This window comes from Orcinus orca, chromosome 11, assembly GCF_937001465.1.
Source record: "Orcinus orca chromosome 11, mOrcOrc1.1, whole genome shotgun sequence".
NCBI lineage: Eukaryota > Metazoa > Chordata > Mammalia > Artiodactyla > Delphinidae > Orcinus > Orcinus orca.
The window spans coordinates 22,111,381-22,129,406 of NC_064569.1; the positions used below are offsets into that span (position 1 = coordinate 22,111,381).

At 37.3% G+C, this 18,026-nt stretch overlaps 2 protein-coding genes across 11 annotated transcripts in view; one reads left to right on the forward strand and one right to left on the reverse strand.

Annotated features, from left to right (window-relative positions):
* The window catches only part of INTS13 (integrator complex subunit 13), a 33,006-nt gene extending 19,660 nt beyond the window's left edge, over positions 1 to 13,346 (reverse strand). The window contains exons 1-6 of one of the 2 annotated variants that reach the window (XM_033430210.2): positions 12,808 to 13,346; positions 11,591 to 11,826; positions 9,113 to 9,187; positions 3,144 to 3,346; positions 2,670 to 2,750; positions 1,119 to 1,209 (exon numbers count right to left, since the gene is read on the reverse strand). In XM_033430210.2, the coding sequence (XP_033286101.1) occupies positions 1,119 to 1,209; positions 2,670 to 2,750; positions 3,144 to 3,346; positions 9,113 to 9,187; positions 11,591 to 11,815 (675 nt within the window). In that variant the 5' untranslated portion in view covers positions 11,816 to 11,826; positions 12,808 to 13,346. The remainder of the gene's footprint in view (positions 1 to 1,118; positions 1,210 to 2,669; positions 2,751 to 3,143; positions 3,347 to 9,112; positions 9,188 to 11,590; positions 11,827 to 12,807) is intronic. The other variant, XM_004270903.3, reaches the window with a different exon arrangement.
* Positions 13,347 to 13,483: 137 nt separating this feature from the next.
* Positions 13,484 to 18,026, forward strand: part of FGFR1OP2 (FGFR1 oncogene partner 2) — a 32,711-nt gene continuing 28,168 nt past the window's right edge. For 3 of the 9 annotated variants that reach the window (XM_033430211.2, XM_033430212.2, XM_033430214.2), the window contains exons 1-2: positions 13,484 to 13,746; positions 16,324 to 16,384. The gene's annotated coding sequence lies outside the window, so the exon portion shown is untranslated. The remainder of the gene's footprint in view (positions 13,747 to 16,323; positions 16,385 to 18,026) is intronic. The other 6 variants (XM_033430213.2, XM_033430215.2, XM_049694230.1 and 3 more) reach the window with 4 other exon arrangements.

Sequence of the window (18,026 nt, forward strand, 5' to 3'; positions counted from 1 at the left end):
GAACAGGCGAAATCCCTGTCCTCTTGAAACTTAGCGTAGAATAGTCTTTGATTTAAATCTATATTTTAATTTATAATTTTTACTTCTATTTATCTATATGCAAAATTGATTTGAAGTGTCCCACAGAAATACGGTAGAAAAAATAATTAATTTTGTGGAGAGGACAAACCTCTGCAGATACTACTACTTATTACGAAGAATGAAAATCACTACAATCATCATATTTTGTCACCAAGAAATGTATAAGGCAGCCAAAAGTTACTTATAACCAGGCAACAAAATTTTACTCATTGCAGGGTAATAGTATTTATTGTAAGTAAATTATTTACTTATCTCAAAGTAAAGCCAATATAATGTTATGTCACCAAGAGTCAGAAAAAAGTTAACAAAAAATGGGCTTACACTGGAAACCACATAAAACACAATGATAGAGATAATGACCTAAAAAAGAAATCAGCTATTAAAAAAAACATTATCTAAGTTAATACTTCATGTTTATATTAAGTAATGCTAACTAAAAAAAAACAAAAATAAGAACATACACATTTAATATAGTTATACAAACACACATATCTCTATTTCTAAACACAGACCACCAATGGAGAATATTATGTGATGTGAATCCATTTAACAATCAACAGACTCATCTCTTCCTTTAAAATTGTTCAAATTTATTTGAAAAGTAAAACCAAGGTTGGAAATTAGTCTTTTACCCCTCTGGATAGGTAAAGTTAATTTCTTTGTTATAGGAGTGTATTTTGATTAAAGAGTGTATTATTTTCCTAATGAGAAGAAAAACAGTTCTACAGAGTAAGAAGTCATTAAAGCAATTGAAATCCATTACAGTAACTGAAATTTGAGGAACAATACAAATTGTGTATGGTTTGAGAACACAGTTATTTAAAATAAACATCAACAGGCAAACAAAATACTTTCAAAATCTACAATTATAACATAAAGAACTAATCTAGGTACTTTGCCATACAGGTTGCTTTCAAAACTCTAAATATTTTTGTATCAGAAAATGTTGGCAACCTGATCATTCTTATGCTAAACCTTCTCAGCATTTATTATTAATAATTAACAATGATCTCTTCTTCCATTACTTCTGCACTTACCTCTTTTTTAGGACGATCAGATACAAGGCTGTCTTCACCAACTGGGTAGGTATGGATCAAGACTAGCTCACACTTCTGAATCTGCATGAGACTTAAAGAGAAACTTTTCACTTAGAATATAAGACTATATACTACATAAAGAATTCAGGCAGGTAAACTATAAAAAGTTTTATATACTAAAACAGTGTGTCTCTATAATCAGATACCACGGTTAACATAAAAGCTAAATATTCAGAAAGACTGTATAACTGCTGTACTTGTATGAACATTTAATGAATAATTTATATGAGTTTAATTGAAATGCAAAAATGATCATTTTGTGTATTCGAAGGATAAAATAAAGAGAAAAATTCTTATACTCTGGTATAATTTTCAATAGATAACTGCCACAGAGAAAATGAATATATTGTGTATTAATTTCCCTTTTACTAGTGTTTTTCAAGAACAAATTATATTACCTATAATTGGTTATTTCCAACAATACAGAATTTGTAATACTAAAAAGTTACCCCCAACTTTTTATTTTATTTATTTTTTGCCCCCTCCATTTTATTTCTTTTTTTAAATTGAGGTACAGCTGATGTACAATAATAAAAGTTTCAGACATACGACAGTGATTCACAATTTTTAAAGGTTATACTCCATTTATAGTTACTATAAAATACTGGCTATATTCCCCATGTTGTACAATATATCCTTATAGCTAATTTATTTTATACATGGTAGTTTGTATCTCTTAATCCTTACCCCTATCTTGCCCCTCTCCCCTTCCCTCTCTCCACTGGTAACTACTAGTTTGTTCTCTATATCTGTGAGCCAACTTCTTATTTTAAAATTTCCAAACCTACAGAAAAATTGAAAGAAAAGTACTATTCAATGAACACCCATATATCCTTAACATAGATAAGCTAATTAGCCGTTAGCTACATTTGTTTTCACTATAAATGCCTAAATAGATGTACATTCTTTTTTTTTTTACTAAGTCATTTGAGAGTAGTTGCAGAGGAAATGACACTTCATTCCTAAATACCTCAGCATGCTTCCTTCTCCTAGTGAGAATAATCCTACTTGTTGATGATAATAACAGTACTCCACCTAGAAAATTAATAGTAGCTCGATCTAATATAGACTCCTCACAGCAATTGCCCCAAACATATCTTTAGTGGCTTTTTTCTTTTTTAAAAATTCAGACAATATAATTAGTTATGTTTTGATTTGGTACATACTGAATAATGCCACCAATGATTTGCTCATTTTATAGATTTGTAATACAGAGTATGAGAACAAGCCATCAAAAAATATGCATTATAAATTCATGTATTATTTTACCCTTCTGCTCACCTTTTCTGTGAGCAAAAAGTAAAATTTTAAACTTAAAGGGAAAATGGGACAAGAAGTTTCTGATCGAACATACATTTTTGACTAATTTGTAGAGCCAGTAGAGAATTCAAGGGAATGGTACCAATTACCATTAAAATTATTGGAATAATTATAATGAAATAAATATGACTATAAAATGGAATATTTATTCCATTTATGGATTATACTCACTGATCTGAATTTGCAGCAAGCTTGTTATGTTCATGAATTGTTTCCTGGACACAGTCCTCAAGCATTCGCACATGACTATCACTATGGCATAAAAAAGATAAAACCAACTTAAATAAATAAATAGTAAGAGAAAAAATTAAACACACTATTCAGCTGTAGTATCTTGTTACAGGCACTTAAAATTACTTCAATAAGGACTGTCTGTAGTGTGCTCATTCACAATACCAAACGACCAATTGAATGAAAAACTAGTGAGGAAAAAAAGTCAAATCGACCTACGTGATAACAATCTAAACAGTTTTCAATAAGATGAACTGGATATTTTAGAACTGGATAAACACAGTTTCGATATTAGAAAGGCCACGTGTGATATCCTTAAATGCTAACATGTTGCCCCTGCTTTTTTTTTAATAAAAACTACAATAGGATATTAAAATTCCCTCAGTGAAAGAATTACTGTGATTAATGGCTCACCTTTTTGCATTAGTAATGCAAATTATTCGTCCTCTATTTCCAACACGTTCTGCATTCTCCATTAGTAGAGTACGAGCCTCATGTTGGTATTCGGTAATTTTACAGAGGGTTTCCACTGCTGCAACAAGACCATGCAGAATACTGCAGCATTCTGGATCTGCCCGTGGATTAGGAGGCCCAACAGCAGCTAACGCTGCCATCAGCTAAGTAAAAGGGAAAACAATCATGTTGACAAGAATAAGCACAAGTCAGACAAAGGCATCACAAGAAAATGAAACTACAGACCAATGTATCTTATAAATATGGATACAAATATCCTCAACAAAATAATAGCAAACTGAATCCAGAACATATAAAAAGAATTATATACCATGACCAAGTTGGACTTATCCCAGGAACACAAAGTTGATTTAACGTCTAAAAATTAATTAATGCAAACGATATCAATGGAATTTTTAAAAATCACATGATCATCCCCATAAATACAGAAAAAGCATTTGACAAAAATCTAAAACCCTTTCATGATAAAAAACACTCAAAAAACTAGAAACAGAAGGGAACTTCCTCAAGCAGATAAAAGGCACCTATGAAAAACCTATACATAATATCATGCTTAATAGTGAAAACTAGATGTGTTCCCTCTAAGATCAGAAACAGAAGGATATCCACTCTCACCATTTCAATTCAATACTATACTAGAGCTTCTAGCCCAAGCATTAGGAAAGAAAAAGAAATAAAAGGAATTCAGATTGGAAAGGAAGAAGTAAAACTATCTCTATGTTGCAGATGACATGATCTTGTATGTAGAAAATCCTAAGGAATCCATTAGAAATTTTTTAGAAATAATAAGCAAGTTAAGCAAGGTTGCAGGATACATGATCAACAGACAAAAACCAATTGTATTGCTGTACATTTGCAAAGAACAAGCCAAAAATGAAATTAAGAAAACAATTCCATTTATAATAGCACCAAAAAGAATAAAATGCTTAGGAATAAATATAACAAAGGAAATGCAGATTTTATACTCTGAGAACTATGAAATACTGTTGAAAGAAATTAAAGATCTAAATGAGTAGAAAACATCCTATGTTCATGGACTGGAATACTTACTATTGTTAAGATGACAACATTACCCAAACTGAACTACAGATTAAACATAATCCCTGTCAGAATCCCAGCTGACTTCTTTGTATTGATAGAAATTGATAAGGTGATTCTAAAATTCATATGGAATTACAAGGGATACAGAATAGCTAAAACACTCTTAAAAAAGAACAAAGTGTGAGGACCTTGCTTTATATATGCATAAAGATACGCTGGAAGGACCCATTAAAAACTAATAGTGGTGGGGATAAATAGTGATGTGCTGGTAAACCAGCTCTCCAAAGGGAAAAAAAAAACCTAATTTGTAGTGTTTGCCAATATCTATGGTTAAGTACTCCCATGATCGCTACTTTCAAGCTTTCACTGAATGTAAAGTTGATAGGAGATGCACACACTCAGCTCTTCCAAGTTGGTATAACCAGGCTCTAGCACAACACTAACTGGAACAGGGGATGAGTGGGAAATTTTTCAAGGCTTAGCTTTTACTTACACACACACACATATGTGTACATGCAAGTATATACGTAAAATTTATTTTTAAAAAACACAGGTATTACCTATACATAAAAAGTGATAAAAAATGAAAGAAAAAATACTGTATATATAGGACTATAAAAAGTCCCTGGTACATAGGAGAAAAAATAAAAAGTTTTTTAGGACAGGGGTGTTGTGGTCCTGGGAAAGCAGCAGAAAGCTTAACTTCTGGAGTCAGGTAACTATGGACTGAGATGCTTGCTCTGACTTTTAATATTGTGTGACCCTGGTTTAACTCTCCTAGCTTTTTTCCTAATCTGAAAGTGAAACTAATAATAGAACCTGTGCCACATTAGTATGATACTTTCAAACTTTAATTTACCCAACAAAAACAAGACCAAAACTCCTGAAATCTGATAAATTTTTTGTAATAAGATCTACAATGTAGAGGATAGAGTCACGTGCTGTAACAGAAAGAGTCCTGGACCCAGGTATGCAAGTCAAACTACCTCTGGCACCTGTGGGCTTCAGTTCCTTCACCTGCACAAAGAAGGAGTCAAAGCAAAAGATGTCTACAATCTTTCCAGCCCAAACATTCTTCAATCAATCTACTTCAATTGCTTCTCATGATCAGTCACAATAACTAGAGAAAGGTGTGACACAGATAACCAAAGCTAAACATTAAATGTGTTTACACAGACAAGATTATACATAATTTATACAAAATGTCAATTACTTTATATCATCTTAAACATTAGGGATCTGCTATATAGTTGCCTTCACACCTGGAGTTTCCCCTTCTGTTCATAATCTAAAAGCAATGCATGTGATATAATATGCTTTCACCTTCAGAAAGCAGAAGGAAGCAGTAATTCTCGTATCATCAGTATAGTTCCCATTATTAAACGCATACCTCTTACTGCACTGCAGAGGTGCAGTAACGAAAATCTATTCAAATTTGTACTTATTTTTATTTATACACAACTAGAGAAGCTTCAGTCTTCTTTCACAGTACCTCTTGAAAGAACAAAGCAGAATACATGCTATTTCAAAAAGATAGTACAGGGGGAATGTACGGAATCCTTAATATTTTTTCAAGCAATGAAAGAATAAAGAACATTTTGGAGTGATATAAATGCAAAGCCAAGCCAATAAAAGTCCCCCTTCAGTGAGTTACCTCAAAAGAAAAAAAGGTTAGATATGTTTACATATTATAATATTAATCACAACATTTTAAGACCAAACATCGTAAGAAACACATTTTCATTGAAACACATTTGCATGGGATTATTTCCACTAAAGGGCATCCATTAACAGAAAAATTTTAACATGAAATCGTTCAAATAATGTATTCAAATATTTCACTAATGCCTGTCTCTCATGTTCATATTCATCAGTGAAGGACCTAATAGACTGAAGTCTTCTATCCACCTAAACGACAGAAAAGAACGTAATCTACCACGAATTCAATAGCTTTAGACACATGTTTAAAAAGCATAAACTTGATGAATTGAGCATGGGTTTATTTCTGCTCCCTCAAACTCCATTAAAACTGTAGTAAAGGAATTTAATTTAAAAAAGCAAACACCAGGGCTTCCCTGGTGGCGCAGTGGTTGAGAGTCCGCCTGCCGATGTGGGGGACACGGGTTCGTGCCCCAGTCTGGGAAGATCCCACATGCTGCGGAGCGGCTGGGTCCGTGAGCCATGGCTGCTGAGCCTGCGCGTCCGGAGCCTGTGCTCCACAACGGGAGAGGCCACGACAGTGAGAGGCCCGCGTACCGCATTAAAAAAAAAAAAAAAAAAAAGGAAACACCAAAGGGGGTAAAAAAAAAAACAACCCATAAACCCACAAAGATGAAGAGAATGGAGGAGGAGACAAGAGAACAATCAAGAGATGTCAGCAAGAATGTATGAAAATGGATGGAGGAATGGTAATGGACTTAGCAAGACTGAATAAACTGAAATCTAAGCACCTACAGAGGGAAAAGGCAAGATGATATGCCTTTCAGAATCCAGGAGAAGTTCAGGAACTGGAGGCATCAAGTACCACATAAAGCAAGGATGAGGCAAGATACTGAAAACTGAAAGACTTGAAGCCAGTATAAGGAACAACTTGACTCCCGATCTTACTCACACCCTACCCATGCAAGTGACTCTCTCTTCCTGACCCCCCCAGATACAGAATCACAGTCCTTGGAGGAAATGAACCAGAAAGGTACCAAGCATGGATACCACAAAGCACAGCAGAGTGTCAGGGGAAGACACTAGACCAGTGCTGCCCAAAAGAGCTTTCTCTGATGATGGAAAAGTTCTATAACTGTGCTGTACAGTAGCCACTATCCACATGCGGCCTACTGAGCGTTTAAAACATGGCTAGTGCTACAGAGAAACTGGATTTTTTAATTGCATTTAATTTTAATTAATTTAAATTTAAATAGTAGCTATCTGATAGCTAATGGTAGCTACATATGGCTGGTAGCTACTATATTGGACAGCACAGTACTAGACCAAAAACAGAAAGACTGAGTGAAAGTTCACCTACTGGATGGTAGAACCTACCCTCTCCCCTGGCTCCCAGAAGGCTGACAACCACGTTTATAGCATGCAGGTGGAAGAGTGGAAGATCTTCTCTGGAGATCCCGAGAAGTCTCGGAGAGACAATCTGTCTATTCTGACATCTGGAGGCCTCCCAGGGAAAACAACTAGATTAAATAAATCACGATGAAGGCCAGTCAGCAATACCTACTCCACAACATGCAGATCTTCTAACCTGCTCTTTAGTGGCCTGCTTTTAAATAAGGTTGCATAGCTAAATATCAGTAGGCATTTAAGCAAAGCCTCAACATGAAAAGAACACTGAAAACAGAAGGAGATCAAAAGAAAACTTCAAATAAACTAATACCTTTGGATTAAAAAATTACACCCATAAAACAAGAAAAGGATATGACAAAAATGGACATAATTAGAGCGTAAGTAAAAGTTCTTGGAAATTAAAAATAAGATCAAATAAAAAGTTCCATATAAGGATTAAAAGGAAATAGGTAAAAGGCCCAGAAGGAACAACAATGGGAGGATCAGTGAGAAAAAGAATAAGGAATTTAATCCAGGAGGTCCAACATCCCATTCATAGGGATTCCAGAAAAACACAGAACACAAAGACAAGAACATTATCAAAGAAACAACAGGGGAAATTTTCCTGAAGAATATAAAGCCTAGCACAATGAATGAGAAAAGACCAACACCAAGGCCAATCATTGAGAAATTTCAGAACATAAAGGGAGAAAGAAAAGATTCTAAAAGGTTTCAGAGAGAAATTATGAAGAAAAATGATACTGGACTTCACAGTAACACTGGGAGTTATAAAACAGTGGGGTAAGGCCCTCAGAATTTTGAGGAGAAAATTATTTCCAATCTGAAATTTTTATACCTCAAGTATCAATAAACTGTAAGGTAAGTTACAAGAATTCTGGAGGTTATATTTTACCAAAACAAGAGATTACACACACACACACACACACACACACACACACACACACACACACACACACACACACAAAAAGCAAGGAGGATGACAGCAGTGCACCAGGCGTAGAAAGCAACCAGTTCAAAGTGCAGCCCAAGACTGCGTTCCAAGAAGTTTTTCAAGGGGGGAAAAGAAAATCAAACTACTAAAATTCTAATACATTAATGATAAGTATATTGGGAAGTTTCACAGACACATGAGGAAAAGCAGCAATAGATTCTCAGAAAACTAAGCATATTAAAGGAGAAAAAAAGGAAATGATAAATTCCAGGAACACCAAAAAGTTGTACAACAAAGGAAATAACACAGAAGTCAAATCATTGTGCTGTAGACCTTAAACTTATACAGTACTGTATGTCAACTATATGTCAATAAAACCTTAATAAAACACAAAACAAAGGAAATAATCGCATATGCCACTTGGCTTAGCAGTGGATAACACTTTATGTAGACATTACAATGTAAACATGAAATTTTGAATTAAACAAAACTTCTGATATAATATTGAGAAAATCAGGGAAGGGAAGAAGGCAGTGAGAGTGGCATGGGTGAGAGGAAGTATAAAAGGTAAATCCTCATTGACAGTAATGATAAATGAGGTTTAAATTGAGAACTCTATAAATAGCAGTAAAAACATGTTATTTAGAAATATGAAGTAAATACTAGATGAGCTAAAGAGTTGAAAGCTTGCTTCTAGAAAGTGGGGAAAGACTGGAAGACAGACAGCTGTTTTTCTTTTAGTATTAGTTGGTGTTTTAAAACTATGTGCAAATACTATACCTATTTAAAACATTAATTATATTTTAAGATAGTATTATCAGGTCCAGATAATTTTCGAAAATGGCCACAGTTCAAAATCTAAGCATACCTCCTGCAAATTTTGGTCTTCTTGAGTCCAAGAATTTAAAACATGTGCTCCAGAGTCACTCACAATGAAATTCACCTAATAGAGTTCAAAGAAATAATTAGTATTCAACTCCAAGTCTTCTCAATCACATCATATTTAAAACATTTATTTTATTATAAATACCTTTTAATATATTATATATAACATAAACATAAATAGAGAGTGCAGTCTCTAGCTCTGGTTTGCTGATTGATTCATTCATTCATTTTATAGTTACCGAATGCCTAGTACAGGCCAGGTGCTATTCTCAGCACTAGGGATATGGGAATACAGTGATGAATACAACAGTTCTGTTGCTCACAATGTGGGGAAAGCCAGGATTCTGAGGTGTGGTAAGACAGAGGGTAGTGCAGGGAGAATACAAACAAAAATAAATGAACAACATAATTTCAGAGAGTGATAAATGCTATGAAACAGAAGTTGTTTAGCTTCTTTAGGTTGGGTGATCAGAGAAGGGCTCTCTACAGAAGTGGCAATTGAGGGAAATCCAAAATGACCAAAAGAAACCAGCCAGGGAAAGAGCTGGAGGTACAGAATTCCAGGTACAGCAAACAGCAAATGCAAAGGCCTCTAGGTGCACACCCTCAAAAGGGTGAAGGTCAGAGAGGTAGGAGATAAGGTCAGAAAAATAAGCAGTGGCCATATAACCTAGAGCACTGAAAGCTAAAAGAATGGATTTGCACTTTATTCTAAATTTTAAAGTAAAGGGACTTCCCTGGTGGTGCAGTGGTTAAGAATCCGCCTGCCAGTGCAGGAGACAAGGGTTCGATCCCTGGTCCGCGAAGACCCCACATGCTGCGGAGCAACTGAGCCCGTGTGCCACAACTACTGAGCCTTTGTGCCACAAATACTGAAGCCCGCATGCCTAGAGCCCATGCTTCACAACAAGAGAAGCCACCGCAATGAGAAGCTCGCGCACAGCAACAAAGAGTAGCCCCTGCTTGCCACAACTAGAGAAAGCCCATGCGCAGCAAAGACCCAACACAGCCATAAATAAATAAATAAATAAATAAATAAATAAATAAATAAAAAGCATCCTAGTTCTTCCACTGTATCTGTCAAATTTCTTAAAAAAATTTTTTAAAGTAAAATGCAAACAAAATATATCAGGTAAGATGATAACAGTAAGGATACATTAGAAAATATATCAAATGAGGGCTATGTTCCCTTTGGGGAGGAGGGTGAGATTACTTCTTTCCCCTGGACTATATAATCTAAGTCATGATCTTTTTTCCTATTATCCATGTAATACTCATTTTGCCTCCCCAGTAAGTTTGATAAGCAGCTTTTTCTCCTAAGACTTACCTGACAGGAACATATTTTACTGGCCACTTTACTCACATTACCTCACTGAAATCTTACAACAATCATAGTTATGCTTACATGGGAGGAAACCGAGGCTTGGAGAGATGTAGCGAAATGATCAAGGTCACACTGCCGGTAGCTTAACGATGCCAGGACCTGAACCGAAACCTGTGTGCTAAACCACTACATTATGCTTCCTCTCATATATACTTTTTTACCTTACATGATACACAATTTACAGAGGGACTAAAACAATTTATATTTTAATTTGGAACATATCTGAATGTATAATATATATTAGCCTCTCTGTGTTCAGTCTTACTGTTACTGCTGTGCCTGTGCTGGTCTATGAACAGGCTAGGTCCCAACCTATGCTGCTCCAACTGAGACAGAAAGCAAAGCATCCACTTGTGGCTTAACCAAATGGCTTTCCCAAAATAAAACAGTGGGGATTCTGAAAACTGAAGATAATTTTCACACTTGGAGTTTCTATCAATCTTCAATTCCTCTTCTTACTGATAAAAACAATTTCCCCTTAGCATTCTTAAGAGCATTCTTTACAATATGGCCAAATCCCGCAGCAATTTAGGACACTTCCACTAAAACTGTAAGCAGCCAGGTTCAAATTCTGGTTCTTCCTCTAACTAGCTACATGACTCAGGGCAAATTGCTTCTCTCTACCTCAGTTTCTGCATCTCCAACAAGGCAGTAATAAACAAGGCTGATATTCAGATGGAACATACCAACACATTCTGACAAAGTGCTTTCAGCCAACATCCCTTCTGCTTCGGCTGACAACAGTTCTCAGTGGTCAGTGTCTGTTCCATTCTGGTTTTATACACTTTGAATACTGTCCCAGTAATTACAGTAGCTACCTCATAGGACTGCTGTTAAGAGTTAAAGGAGTTAATATGAAGCACACGTTAAGTGCTCCATAATTGTTAGCTGTTATTATTGTTGTTGGCCCCAATTAAATACATGTATTAACCCCAAAGGGGAGTTCTATATACTACACTATTAAAGTAGTAAATAAACAGTTGTAAGTCAAATCTAAAGCAAAGTCATACATAAAAAGTGTAAAAAGTAGTCAAGTACATCCCGCAAATCATGATTTTACTTGTACTTCACACTTACCAGCTTTTTGAAAGGAAATATATCATACATTATTCTACAATATTCCATGGAAGATTCTACTGAGCAAGTCCACAATGATTTAGATATAGGGGCCAAAGGGATGATTCCTTGGGTCCTATTCTTCACCAGCATATCAAACTCGACATGCTGTCTGCATGATTCTGCCATGTAAGGGCAGTGATCCACAACAAATACTGTTTTATGAGATTCAGAAAAAATCTTCATTTTGTTTTAACCTGTAAGGGATAAAATATATTAGCCAAACACCTTATACGTAACATTTAATATCTTAAATTATTTCTAACGAATGCGTCTTTTCCTCAAGATTTGATAGGGAACATGAATAATCAGTAGTCAAAGAAATTTATCGAACAAAGGACAAGATTTAATGAGGTCATGACCAGAAAGTAACAATTCAAGGGACGAGCTACACCATATTCACCTGCCATTCTACCAGACACAGGCAGATTACAATACATGCAGATATTTTTTGCTTTTGGAATGAACTTAAATTTGCCAGAAGAAAACATTTTTACAAATAATCGTATTGGTTTCCCTTACGTAATACCAAACAAAATAAACGACAGACACCCTTCAAACACACTTTTGATGATCCTTGCTAATTGACATCAATCAAATATAAACCCCTAAAGTAATATAAGTCAGCATTTGGGGGCTTCCCTCCAAAAAAATCTCAAGACTTCTGAAAAAGGGTGGGGATTGGGGAGAAAGAATGAACTGGAAAGAGTGACAATAAAAGGTAAGCTCAAAACATAACAAACATCTCCTCCGATAACTGCATATCTGGTCTTCGCATTAGGATAAGGACCTCAAATTCACACTCTCCACCTTAGCTTCTGAAACACCACGGTAATTCATCATGTAGAACAGAAAAACTTAGGTACTACCATCACATGGTGGGAAGGAGGAACTTTTGAAACTTTTTCTTGTAAGAACTCCCTTGCTTCGCTAATAAAATCTTACACTGAATAGACAACCCACATTCGAAAAGCACAGGGTAAACACAGCAGAAGTGTTCATTAAAACGAACCGACTTTTTACAATCCAGCTATTTTCTTCTCCTGCTTTCCAATGCATTTCCCCTTCATGCAAAACTCTTCTTTGAGAAACCTAGACACACTCTGCTGGAAACTGGGGTGGGGGGGGGAGTACAAGGTGAGTGGATAAGGAAGACCTCAGGATCGAGGTTCGCTTACTTTCGTGCCTGGTCCTGCAGTGAAAACGAACAGAGGCTATGCACCACAGCCTCTCTGGAAAAGGCTGCTGGCTGGGTGGGGAGGGTCAGCGCTCAGTCAGGAGTGTCTGGTACCAAAGACAGGGGACTATGCTTTCCCCGCTCATCTCCTAACACACCGGTCCTTCCCAGGCTTCCTAAATGCAGGAGCGCGCGCGCCTGCGCGTGAACACAAACACTCACACACTCGGACTGGCGCGTGCGCAAAGCACTCTTCTGCAGCCCCGCCAAGCTGCCCTTCCCCCTCTGCGGGCCAGACGCCCAGGTCTCTAACAGGAAGAGGGCGGAGCCAAGAAAAAAAATGCCTCCGACCCTCAAGATTTTCTACCCCCTAATTTTCCAGTCACCCATTGGGAAAATTGATCCGGGCGACCTGAGAGCGTCCCCAACAGCGAAGTACCAACCACAGCACCGGCTAACGGTGCTACGGTCCCCTAAGCGCAAGGCCCGCCCACCAGATCTCCCCTTCTCAGCCTCTCCACCCAGGCCCGTTTCCCCTAGCAAAATTCGCGAGACTTTGCGAGAGGCCGAGAGAAAGCTTGAGCGTGGATTAGTGGGGAGGCCCGCCCCTAACTCTCGCGCATGTCAGCTAGAGGCCTCAAAAAAAATCGCTGGGCTCTGCCCCCACGGTTACGCGAGGAAGGAAATCTCGCGAGGTTGAAGCGCTCTGAGAGCGCTGGTCGGAGGCGGTGAACGGAGGTTTTCCGTTGGCAAGTGATGGGGCTGAGCCCCTCTGTTTCCCCCAGGCCGCCCCTGCACTGCCTCTGCTTGGTTCTGCGTCTGCTCGCTGAAGAAGCTGAACAGGCAAGAGGAGTCTCTTTCCCTGGGTGCATAGGTCCCCGTTGGCCGAGGCTTGAGTCCTAACCGCCACAGCTGACGGCTGCGAGGGATTGAGACCAGAGTAAGTGGAATCAATCCAGGGACCAGAGCGGGCATAGGGAGTCGGAAGCTTCCTTCCCCGATGGTGCTTTGCACCACCTCTTGAACTACCGGCTGCCAGTTACTGGGCGCGGTACTTCCTCTCCTTGTTCAGCTCTGAGCACCTCTTTCCGGAACTGAGGTGCGGAAAGTTCGATGAAAAGCCTTGGCCCTAACCCTGTGGACACACCTTCCCTCTCTGTTTCCTGCCTAACCCACCTGGGAGCTCACCGTTTGTGGGGCGGGGTTGGGGGGTGGTCGGCAGGGATGCAAAAGGGGTTCTTTTCAGTTTTCAATTTACCTCTTTGCATATGACATGGAGAACCATTCCCTCTTTCTTGAAACTGCCCTCCAAGAAATATTACTCTTTTCCTGGTACTCTTCACGGATAACCATACTGTCTGGAAACTGCCCTCTGAAGAATCCTACTCTTTTCTTGGTTTTCTTCCTGCCTTTTTTATGTATCCCATCTCAGATAATGGTACCGGTGTCCATCCTGCTGTCCAAACTAGGAACCTAAGGCTCATCCTTGACTGTGTATTTCCACTTACACTGCACGATGCTATTTCTTTTTCTTTCACCAGATGATTTCTCCACCATCATCCTTCCCTAGAGTTACCATTCTGAAATACAAATCTGTTCATAGCAATACTTTCTTTAAGCTTTTTGAATAACCGTATTGCTGACAGAATTAAGTCCTAATTGTTAAGCATATCACTTAGGACCTTATACTGTCTGTTCCAATACATTCCATTCTACCTTTTCTGTCTTATTTTGCCTCTCCTCCAAATACTTCAATACCCAGTCATGGCAGACTGCTGGATGTTTCTCCAAACATGGAAGCACTTTCACAATTCTGTGCCTTTGTATGTGTTGTACCATCTGTCTTGAATGCTTACTCTTCCTTATTTTTTTTAAACCAACTTTCAAGATCCAATTCATAGACCATTGTCTTCTCAGGCTCCCACAGATGATATTGATAGTACCACGGTGTTCCCAAAGCACTTGAGACGGTACTTCTGCAGTATTCCTTAGGTTGTATAACATTATTTGTTCCACTATCTGTCTCTTGCGCTAATTTGAACTTGAGCCTGGGATCACGTCTTATTCATCTTTGTAACAAAAGTTAGACCAATGCTTGGCACATAGCAGGTGTTATAGTTCTGAAGATTCGCCATAGGAGTAGGAATCCTTAGCATCCTTAAAAGTGTAGAATTTTAGAGCCAGAGGAACCTTGTATATTAGCTTAAAGAACCCTGACCTGTTTTGAATATGAGGAACCCTGTACCACCAATACACAAGTAATTGTACTTTTAGTATCTGTTAGTTGAGATTGTGCATAGTGGCAAAAAGACTATTATGCTTTTAAATGCTTTTGTATTTTATTATTACTAGTCTCTATTAAAAATAGTGGGCTATTTATGTGAGAGAAGTATTTAGACTACAGACCATGCTTGGTATATGTACATCCATGCAGCCCTTCCAATGATTCCTTGCCCATAGGTTAGAAATAACTGGTTTAGATTAAGTTAGATCCTTCTTGAATTGTCATACCTGTTTGAACATACAGGTGTATGCAACTTATATTTAGCCACAATTCCAAGGTAACGTATAATTAAAAAAAGAAATTCTCCTGTGTCCTTACTTTCAGATTGTTTCTTATAACTTTAAAAATTCATTTTCTTCATAAAGCACCTTCATAAAACTCCAAACGTGTTCATTCCATCATTTTCAAGGACAGTGAAAATTTTTTGTGCTTTCAGATACAGTGCTATGTCTGTATAAGATGCTTTTTAAAAATATGTAATTTATAATTTACATGTTTTCTTTCTTGATCTCTTTATAAGTTTCTAAGAGAGCCATAACGAGGACTTTTTATATTTCCATATGTGTCAGTTAGTATTATCTACTAATTAACTTTAGAGGCACCTGCCTGAACAATAAAATTTTTAAACTAGATTGTTGACATTGATAGACACATCTGTGGTATGTCAGCGGTCACAGTATTTCTGTGTAGTTCCAGGTATAGGGTAATGGATTTGTGGATAAAGGGGAAAGAAGAGTGGTTTGAATTTCTTTAAATTTTTCTTAACCAAAATCTAAAACTAACAGCTGGCAGTTTCTGTCTTGGGTGGGTGGTGGTTTCTCTTTTATCAGCAGCACAATGTTCTGAACCCTCTGCCAGGAGTCTGACTGCGAATGTCTTTGGGCGGTAAAGTGGGTGAGAATGTGGCTAATGTGGAGGGCGGGGAACTGCTTTAAAAAATTTTACCTGTAATATGAACCTACCTATAGAAGATAATGTAAGTAAGTACACTAGTTAAGTGTGACTAGTTAAGACATGCTCTCTAAAAATAGATAAAATTGAGAATATCTTTTTTTTTTTTAACTGGAGTCTTTTAAATTTAAAACTTGTTAGAGAATGTGGAAAACAATCTTCCTCCCACTCCAGTTACCAGCCAAACAGTGCAGGGGGAAAAGCACAATGGTTTTCAAAAAAGGTGGCAAAGTAAAGGCATATTATAAAATATTTTAAACTTTTCTGTGGTTTTACATACAGGAAATGAACATGCAGATTCACAGAAACTTTGTGTCACTGTTTTTCTGAAATGCTAATAAAGGTATGCTTTTAATTACCTGCTATTTATAATTCCTTTCCCTGAACAGGTATGTTTTTATAGTTACAAAAGAAATTACAAATGTAGTTCATTTTGATAGTAGTGTTTCATTATGCAATGTAGAGAATGTTTTTTAAAGTGGATGTTAATTCTAGTTTCAGAAAGTCTAATTGGTCTCCTTAAAAAACAAAATTCAACTGAGTAAACTTTAAAAATCTTATTGGCTTTGTTCAGCGACTCATGAATCAGGCTGCATCCCATCTAGCAGAAAGGAGTTCCAAGGAGCTGTACAAAATGAAAGACTTTTATAGGAGAAGGGACAAGGAAGTTATACTAACAAAAAGCAGATTGGTTGGGACAAGGTCACTTTCCTTTAGGGGACGGCAGGGGTCTGTCAGACAAATTACCTCACAGTGATTCCTGATCGACAGATTTAGGGTTCTATTTCTGGAAGAGGCCAAAACTGTAAGTTAAGTCTTGGTTTGGTGATGTGGGGCTTAGCATAAGTGACATGGCATTTGGGGGCCTGTTTTCTTGTTTTTAACAGTCTTATAATTAACTGTGATGGCTGGTTAAAATAGGTACTAGGCTTTTATTGGTTATGCAGAAAAATATTAAATATTTGTTATTTTTTCATCTTCATTTACACTTCCATTTATTTTCTATTGCTGGTTTGAAATGCAATTTATATAATACTTTGGAAGTCTCATCGGTCGAGTAGGGCAAGGAATTTGCTTTGTTTTTCCACCCAGGAGACCAGGATAGTCTTTATATAGGTAAAAGCAAACAGGGCCCTGGAGAGCCATCATGGCTCATGAATATCCACTAGACTGGGGGTCAGAAGTGCTATTTCTGGTACTAGCTTGGCTCCTTCCTTGCTACATGGCGCTGTCAGTCAGCTCCTTACCTTTGAAATCCTGAGTCTGTTTCCTCATTTGTAAAATGGAAATAACAGTTATCCCAATGAGCAAGATTCAGTATAAGGTTGTATTACTCAGGCGCAGAAAGCTACCAACAGTTGGAATTAATTAAAATTATTACCTAGCAGTTTGATTTTACTCTGGAGTGCTCTAGAAGTCCATTTAGATTGAATTAGGTTGGAGAAAATGCTAACAGACTTTTGAAGAAGGAAAAGATGACTTGCCATATCAGATAGCAAGCGTTATTTTACAACTGTAACAGTTGAGGCAGCATATTGATGTAAAGATAGATAATAGATACAAAGGTAGAATAGAGAGCTCAGAAACATACCCATACATTTATTGAAAAAACATACAACAGGTGTGGCATTACAGTTCAGTGGGGGAAGAACGTACTATCCAATAAATGGGAACTGGCACAACTAGTTGTCCACATGAGAAAAGGAAAATATAATTAGATATCTTCCTTATACCACGTATGCAAATAAACAGCAGATGAATTAAAGACAAAGGCAAAACCTTGGGGACAGATCTTTTTTTTTAAGTTTTAAAATTAATGTATTATGCCCTTTTTTGCAATATAGTTCTATTCATTTTAACATGTGTACAGATTCCACCGCAATCAGGATACAGAACTATCCATTATTTCAGAATACTCTCTTGTGCCACACCCTTCTCCCCCACCCCCGTGCCCACTCCCACTCCCAGCTCCTGACAACCACTGA